Genomic DNA, 9,164 nt, shown 5'->3' on the forward strand with positions numbered 1-9,164 from the left:
ACTAGCAAGAGCTTCAGCCAGGCTCACAAACAGATTTACAAAAAGGCTTCTCCATACAGAACTGTACTACAATTAAGGGATTAAGAGCATTTGTGATTCCCTACCAACCAGGGGGTAATATACATTTGTAAGATCACTGTAGTAGTAAACTAGACTAAATCAAATCTTTCAGGCATCAAAGACAAAAATAATATTGCCAGGTTTTTTGGTACTACTACACTGCACATGTGCAATGTCAGTTTAGGTTATATTTTAAATGAGGCAACATAGCATAGTCGTTAGATCACACTGGCAGTCAGAAGACCAGGGATTCCCCTAATTCCAATTCTGTCACTGGCTCACTGTGTGCAGGTGATAAAGGGTCTAGCTTTCTGAGAGGTGCCGAGTACCCACAGCTATCATGGACTTTGCCTGGAGTATATTGTGCTCAGCACCTCTGAAAACCAGGCCAGTAGTCTCTCTGTTCCTCAATTTCCTCACCTTTAAATGGAGATGATACTTATCTACCTTTGTAAGGCCCTCTGAGATCTTCAGTGAAAAGTGCTGAGTTATTTAACTAAGCCGATCCATTAATTCCTTCAGTGATAGTTGCTATACCAGATACATAAGACCAAAAAAAATGCATCTTCAGAGCAGCCCCAAAAAGTTTGACCACATTTGGTGAAATGGTCCTAAACAGAATATTTCTACAGGGGTGTTTCTCAGTGCCTTGAGCCATCATTTATAGAACAGTGTAGTATTTTAAAAAGGGCTAAGGGCTACATTTTCAAACCTTGATAGATTTGTGTCACAAAATATACATGTGCACACACAAAACATGTATTAGCATAGGCAAAATACATATTTTTGCACAAAAATGAGCACTGAGGCACATGAGTAACTATTTCTGTGAAAGCAAGGAGATCAAAATAACTACGTGGCTGACATCCTCAAAGACCTTCCAGATGAGACCCCTACCAAGACAGGTCAACACTGCGCCCCAGTCATGACAACAGTATCCCTCTAAAAGCTTCCCAGTTTGTTTCTTAAAAAGATAGGACCAATTTACTGATGGACTAGCATACGTGGATATCTTGTGACTTTCTTAAGAACCTCTTGGATGCTTTTACCCACCCCTGTATTCCAAAATTAAACGGAGGAGTTGAAGAAAAGAAAAAAAGAGCTCTGTACCAGCAAGTAGTTTTTTTACAGCATGGAACACAGTGAGAGCAGTCTCTTCTCCAGGATACAGATCTGTTACTGAGCAGAAAACAGTTAAAAACTGCAAGGCAGAGTGAAAGAACTGGAGATGGCCTTCCACAGAGGTCAGCTCTCTCAGTACCTGAGTGTAAAACTTTTGGTACAGTTCAGTGTGGGAATACTCCCGATATTTTCCTGGGTCTTTAGGATTCTCTTGCTTGCCTTCCATTTTCATAAAGCCACCAGTGCACATGTAGCTCAGATCTGCTTTCAGTAGAGTTGAGACAGCTGGGATGAACGCCAAAGGCAAAGGCTGGTCTTTGGTGAGGTTTCTAAGGCAGAGCTGGATGGCTGTTCCTGTCTGGAGGACTGTTGGCTCCAACAAAGCAGACAGCATTTCTGTCAGTTGTTGTTTCTTCTCTGGCTGCTGCTGGAGGTACAGAGTCAGAACACGGCAGAGTGTGGTTAGCGGCACTAGGAGCAGCTGATTGACTGCAGCGTTCCAGGGCTTGCCTCTGTCTGCATCAGCATATGGTTTGCAGCTCGCTAGGAAAAAAGTGAACTTTTCCAAATTGAGTTTCAGGCTCTGCCTCTTTTCGACAATCATCTGAAGAAAGCCTTCCAAAAAGGTTTGGATCACCTGGAGAAATTCTGCCCAGGCGGGAGTGGTCAAAACATCAGCAAAGCACTTGCTGGCTGCAAACAGGGCGGTCATGACAGCCTCAAGAGCATCACTGGCATGAAAAACTTTAAAGACAGAGTTGACACTTCTGCCAGTCTGTAGGCATGTTAGGAGGCGGAAGCAGGTAATTAGAAACTTCAGTGATAGCAACTTACTGCAAGAGATGTTAGCTCTGGTATTGGCTACCAAGGATAGCAGCAAGAGAAAACAACGGGTATGGTCTGAAGGAAAAAGACTGTCAAGTTTCAATGCAGAAATCATCTCTAGTAAATGCAAAAAGCTTTCTATCTGGTCTTCTTCCAAAGTAATGGGGGAACCGGTCCTTGTTAACAACAATATATGTTGAGCAATTTTTTCCATTGTTGTCCAGCAAATGAAGGGTTCATCCTTTGATTGATTGTTTTCTGACTGTGCCTCCCCCATGCCAACCATCTTGCAAGATGAGAAGACTTCCTCATGCCATGGCATATTAACTGCAGACAGCTGTTGAATAGGCTGATCTACGATGCCCTGAGTAGCAGAACACAACACACTAGAGCACTGCTGAATAACGCGGCTTATAAAAGCACAGTGAAGCACCTTAATTTCTGGAAGAAAAGTACTATGCAGCAAGGCTTTAGAAACCTTTTCAGCTGTGATGAAGGAATCCTGATCTGTAGAAACTCCCGGAGCTTTAGTTGATGATAAAGTCTTCAGAAGCACATCAGCAACATACTCTACATCTTTCAGAGAAAGATGAGGAATCAGGATTGTTAGATTTGAGACTACAAGGTACCAGTGTGCAGCGGGGTAGGTGAGAGCATTTATTGCACTGATGTTGCCATTCCAAGGTTCGGACTCTTCCATGCTCATGCTTGATCTTCCAGAATGAAGGATGAAAGCTGCGGCATGCTGCAAGGTGTGAAGATCAGCCTCCGTCTGAAAACTGGTTTGCATTAAGATCTTTTTTATTTTCTGAAGCATGAGCAGTTCTAAGCAATATTTACTAGGTGAGCAGAAATTACCTGAGAATCTCACTACCCTCTTCCAACACTGGCTATCCACACGAGGGAGAAGGGCTGAGAAGTCCCACCTCTCTGCAGCACAGTCAGTACCACCACCAGCTGCTTCAGCCAGTCGAGACACATATTTGCTGCAGTTTATACTAAGCAGAGTGTCAACCTCCACCCATGTGCAGACAAGGAGGAGCGCAGAATCACTGACCTTCTCTAGCCAAAACCCTGGTTTATTTTCGTCTGCCCAGTGATCCTTCAATAGGTCGAGCAATGGCTGGATTACCTCTCTCTGCATCTTGTCCAACAGACTCTGAGTGCGAAGGACAACAGGTAATGGGGTGACATTATCCAAACTCTTCATATTGAACAGAAAAGCGTGAAGCACAGAGCTCACAGACAACAGCTTCAGTGCCATGTCAGAATCATCTTTAACGTCAGGAATTATTTGAGTCTGACACTTCTCCAGTATGAGGAACAAAATATCCAGAATCTGATTGGGTGGCAGCTCGAGGAGGCACTCACGAAGCTTTGCCGTCAGCCCAGCAGACAAGACTGGCAGCCTTAACTCTTCAGCAGCTGGACGGCAGATCACGGACAGAACCTCTTCAAAGAATTTAGGGAACTGTCGCAGCTTTGTGTAAGTCTGAAACATGGCATTTATGAGAGTCTCTTGGGGCTTCTTTGTACGTGGCTCAGAGACCTCTGCATCAATCCAAGCTGAGGCCACAAGGTCATCCAGATCAGGCTCGACAATTAAATGATTTAACGAAATCAAGGTCTTGAGACACCTAAACCAAGCTGGGATGGAAGCCTGGGAGTGATTCACCAACATTTCTGCCAGTTTGCGGTAAAACTGGAACTGGGTCTCTTTGTGCCTGATCCGGTCAGCGGCAACGTTATAGATATCGTTGCTGAGCACCAAGTTCAGGAGCTGTTCCACAGCAAGCAGTTCTGTGCTCCAGTCTACTGGCGAGAGCATCTCCTGCCACAGATCCTCCTGCAGGTGAGAAATCCTTAGACAGCCAAAAAGCCTGGTGAACATGTGGAAACAGACCATGTGGTTTTCTGCCTTACAGTAAGAATCCAAAAAGAGCTTATAAAGCAGAGGTACTGAATTTGCTACTATGATCACCTGGAGCGTTGATTCACAAAAGCTAGCATCCTGGAACTTGGACAGCACCGTTTTGACTGGCATCAGAATAGTTTTAAGAGCCCTATTCTTTTTCTCTTGCGGTTCCCTTTCTGGCAGGAGCTCCTCTCTGTAAGAGGACAAGAGCTCAGGCTGGAAAATCCCAGCCTGCAGCACAGCCTCTACTTGGTTTCGGATTTCCCTGCTCAGATGCTGACGTACGCGGCCATCATCAGCTGGTGTCCATGCTCTGGCCATAAGCAAATGCCTCAGGAGCAGACATGGTTGAAACAAGTGGCTGGTCACTTGCCCAAACACACGATTTGGGTTGATCTGTTGCCTCTGAATCAGGAGGTACTGAGCAAAGGTCAGCTGGAGGATATCAAACAACTGGGAGGTCACAGCATCTTCTGAGGTCAGCCATTGACAGGCCAGCCAGGAGAGCTTGCTTAGGAGATTCACCATCAGCTCACATTTTGTGGTATAGATGATGGAGAGAGGCGGAGTGGAAAGGATGCCCCTGCAACAACTTAGCACTGTACCAACATTTCCGCGGGATTTTTGAATGCAGGACTCGGATATCCTTTCATTTATGACCTGAAGATAAAACAACAAAAAAAGCATCACTATCAACCTTGCACACAGAAACAAAGGTCATTGGGGAACAGACAACAATCTTCTATTTGCTGGGCGGCTCCGGCTGGACACATCAACAGCACTTAAACGATCATTAGTAACAGAAGATGGGAAGGACATAGACCCACCAGTGGTTATTCCTGACCCCAGGCATAGACAATTGATCATTTTCAGACTATAAATTCTTCAGGGTAGGGACCGTGTCTTTGCATGTGTCTGCACAGCATCTGACATGAGACCCCATTCCTGACTGACTACTGTAAGAAGAACAACAATAATGATGCATGATAATCCACCTCATTCTAACTGTGAGGAAACTTACTTAGTGCTGTAGAGAAAAGAAAGGCAAGATGCCCTCCCCATCCCAACAAGGTCCCTACCAACAGGGGGGGAAATTCCCTCCTTATCCCCAGTTGGACAACCTATTTAGCAAGGATCTCAATCAGTAAGCAAATAATTCCAATTATACTCTAAAACAGCCATATGATCTTCCAGAGTTTCCTGTACTAATATACATTTGCGAGCCTTTAACTCTTTCTCACGTGAGTAGTCTGAATGAAGTCATCTAGGCTACTTGTGAGAACAGGGGTTGCCTGACTGGGTCTTTACTTACTAACCAAAATATTTAATCCTGTTCCATCCCTGATAGTTTGGGGAGCGGAAAACCTGTGTGAAATCATCCGAGTATGAGGCTATTGGGAAGTGTTGTTGCTTTCAATCTTTGTTCTCCACAAATATCAGCTGTCTTGCAACAGAGGGGATAGAAGGGAAAATAAATACAATGGCCTAAAAATGTAAGCTAAATTATCCCTATTTTCATACAACACCTACCTCTAAAAGGAAGAGTCATATATTGTATCACATACTGCACTGACATTCATCACTTAAAGAGTTTGGTTTGAGTTACCTGTGCAATCAAAAAACTGAGGTTGATTGTCTTTCCATCCTTTAAGAGATTCTGTAGTTTTCTGCTATGGAGAATGTTATCCAGGTACGTCCAAAGTTTCTCAACAATTTCATCCTCCAGTTCAAGTTTCTTGTTGTAATATGAAACCAATGCATGGCTCACCCAATCAAGTAATACCTGTGTAATTTAAACAAACAAAAATATACAGCTGTGGGTGATCATCTTTACCTCCATGGGAAAAGGTTACAGAACTGTAGTAGCCACTTCACACCTGAGAATTGTGTGGAATGAGCTTGATGTGGACACAGAAGTTTGTCTATGCAGTTCTCCAAGCAGGATCAGGGCCTGAATTTGTAACAGTTTCTAAACTCAATTTTGGCTCCCTTCACACTCTAACCTTCATAGTAAAGCTAATGTCAAGGGTGAAAATGCTGATTTCCTTTCAGCTTCTCTTAAACCAGCAGAGAAAATTTCTCACATGAAATTTTTATATCAGTGAGGACATTTTTGAGTGAGGGAACTTACGAAAAGAATTGTGGATTTTCACTTTATAAAAACTGTTCTCATTTCCAAAATGCAAAAACAGCTTGTCCTAAAGATTGCACGTTTATTTAAAATCTCGATCCCCAAATAGAATGATTGCACAGGCCTGATTTAACTTTTTTTGGTGTTCCTATTTTTTCAGTCTCTGTGATATTGATAGATAGATATAGAGAGAGAAAAAACAAAAACAAAAAAAACCCTCTGAAGCTTTGCAATCTGTAGAGCTTACAAAATCCTTGGGCAGCGTCTGCTTTGCTTACAAGGTGTACAGATATAGTCCATGTACTAGAGGGTCTGCAGACCAGACCTGAATATCTTATAAATTCCACAATCACCATTATACAGTTACAAGTTCCAAAGGCCCTGTCTGACCTGTAAAGGATTATAAATGTCATAAGTCAGCACTGAACTTTCAAGGTACATAGATTGCAAGCTCCATGCTAACCATTATGAAGTTTCCAGCTCTTACAAAGCCTTCAGACCTACAACTACGGTTAAGGAAGAAGCACATACTGTAACCCAGTGAGCCAAATTCAAGGAAACAATCTCTGCTAGCAAAGACGACAGAGTTTTTAAATTTTGTGAGAGAAATAATAAGATAATTTTAAAATTATTAAAGCCACTGCAGCCAAGTCTCCCAGGGGAGTAAAGAGGACGCCTTCAATTTCTGCTCCGTTTTTGTATATAGATGTGAAATAAATAAGATTTTTCTTAATTTTTTTCCAAGTTCTTTAAGAAGATGCTTTGAAATAACATTTTAAAAGTTTTACTTTTCTTTAAAAAGCTAAGGAAATGTAGGCAAAAACCATTAATACACAATTAAATTGTATAACGTTGCTCACTTAGCCATTCTATCAAAGGTTAATTTCATGTTTTAAAGCAATTCATAGAACAATTTAAAAAAAACAAACCACTTTTACAGATCCTTCTTGTGCTAAGTTCTCAACTAAAATGCTAGGTGGTTTGATAGCTGGGTCAGCAGGCAAAGCCCACTAAACGACGTAAGGTCTGCCCCCCTCAGGTGAAAGGAGGAGTCACAAGTCCCAGAAATCAACTATTTACAGGGAACAAAAAAACAAGTCACAGGATCAAAACATGGTATCCAGAGAGGAACACCGCACAGAGAATGTGCTGGACAATACCCACTACTCCAAGGAAGAATCCAAGGAGTGAGTGGTCATGCTGCCCAGATTCACACAGATAACGTGCCAGGAAACAGGTCTCACAGCCACAGAGAACTCTCCCCCACCAGTCCAATTTCCCTGTCCTGGACTGGTAGATGGTCATTTTAGCCATTATCAGGAGACGGTTGGCAAGACTTTGCAGGGGCCATGTAGGAAATGTGATGAAAGATGCTAGCCTTACAACTCTGGAGACAGAGGTCTTCAATTTATCCACAAAACAAAAATAGCATGGACACTGCATCTCTCTCCCCTCTGCCCCATGAGCATGTCCCAATCCTGAATTGGAAAAACCATCTTTAGATGTGAGAAGGTAGTTCATTCTTTAGCCCATTCTATACTTGGACTTTCTACTGAAGCCACTAAACAAAACTTCCATATGACTGCCTCTTAGTGGTCATTGTTGTGATGGAGATGAAAGCCTATTAGGAAACAGACTGGTCTACTTCACAACAGCAGCAACAACTTTCAGTTACTCCCTATTGCAGCTGTATTTGCACCAGTGTCTACAGGTGAAAGGCTATGCAATGCATCTTGATTCATCCTCTGAATCAGCTTGGTCTCCACAGCAATTAATTGGTACATTTTTCTGCATTTAACAATTAAAACAATTTAAAAAAAAAAAAAACAACAGAAAACCATACTTGTTCTTTATTTGGAAGAAAGCACTGATGGGAAATCCATGCAAAGTGAGCTAATTTGATTTTGTCTTCCCAAGAGGTTTTTGCACTTTTCAGCTTCAGGTGAATTCCTGAGTAAATTGCAGCCATAGAGACTACTATTGTATCTGAAACGTCAAATATTCACAAAAATATTAGATGCACTTGAAATAAACATTAACCAGAAGGATTTAAGAATACCAGAATTAATGGTTATTTATCTCTAGTAAAGCAGACTCTTATTTGGGCTAGCCCTATGTTCATTTGGCTTTACAATGCAAGAGACCTGGGTTTGATAAGCAGGTCTGGTCACTGAGGATCCAATCCACTGAAATCAGTGGACACAGCATTGGATACCAGGCAAACAAGAGCTGGGAAAACCGAGCAGACAACAACATAAACTGGGCCTTGTTATGAGAGGTGCTGAACTACCCAACATTCCTCCAAAAAAAATCACAGGAAACTGCGCATGCCCACCACGTCTCAGGATCAGACCCTACATCCAGTGCTTAATTTGTCCCAAGGTTTGCCAGGTGCGAGCCCCGGCACCTCTAGGCTTGGCAGTTCATAGCCCCGGCACCGCTAGGCTTGTTGTACCAGTTATGAATATAAAAGAGTTGCTTAAGCCCTGGCACCTAATTGCCTTGGGCCCTGGCACCTCGCCCATTACACAGCAAGCACCGCCAGTGCCAACAGCTGAACCGAACCCACCCCTCCAAAGGCGAGCCACGGGGTCCGGTACAGACCGGAAAATAATGGACCAGATTCAGTAATGTCCAGCCAACCACACGGAGCAAGGGCCCGCTGCTGCCGTACGCCAGACCCACCCAAGGGTCACCTGAGACCACGGACCCCCCCCTGGCCCGCAACAAGCCTCGCTCGGCTCGGGCCAGCGTGATCTCGCCCTGCTCTGAGACACGCCGTCCAGGCACCGCGATGCAGCCACCCGCCGGGGCACCCTTCCCGGGCTGGGGCCCGCCCCGCGACCGAGCCGGCTCCGGCCCCGCAGCCCGCTCCCCGGCTGCCGGCGCCGCACAAGCCCGGGGGCAGCTCGCTCACACCGGCCGCGCCCCGCGCGCAGGCTCCCGCCTCACCCGGCCGCGCCTCCCCGGGTCCCCGCACACACGTGCTGCCGCCCCGTGGCCTTTGCCCTTCGCCCGCTCAAGGCGCCAGGCAGCGCTAGCCGAGCGCCGCGGCGAGGGCCTCCCATTGGTGGGGGTGCGGGTGCATCACGCATGCGCTGTGGCAGCCGC

General features: G+C 44.6%; 1 protein-coding gene across 12 annotated transcripts in view; it reads right to left on the reverse strand.

Annotated features, from left to right (window-relative positions):
* The window catches only part of URB2 (URB2 ribosome biogenesis homolog), a 32,894-nt gene that overhangs the window by 12,295 nt on the left and 11,435 nt on the right, over positions 1 to 9,164 (reverse strand). For 3 of the 12 annotated variants that reach the window (XM_043543285.1, XM_043543286.1, XM_037895225.2), the window contains exons 1-4: positions 9,006 to 9,151; positions 7,897 to 8,039; positions 5,529 to 5,705; positions 1,171 to 4,582 (exon numbers count right to left, since the gene is read on the reverse strand). In XM_043543285.1, coding sequence (XP_043399220.1) covers positions 1,171 to 4,582; positions 5,529 to 5,705; positions 7,897 to 8,022 — 3,715 coding nt within the window. In that variant the 5' untranslated portion in view covers positions 8,023 to 8,039; positions 9,006 to 9,151. The other 9 variants (XR_006289697.1, XR_006289696.1, XM_043543283.1 and 6 more) reach the window with 8 other exon arrangements.

This window comes from Chelonia mydas, chromosome 3, assembly GCF_015237465.2.
Source record: "Chelonia mydas isolate rCheMyd1 chromosome 3, rCheMyd1.pri.v2, whole genome shotgun sequence".
Lineage (NCBI taxonomy): Eukaryota > Metazoa > Chordata > Testudines > Cheloniidae > Chelonia > Chelonia mydas.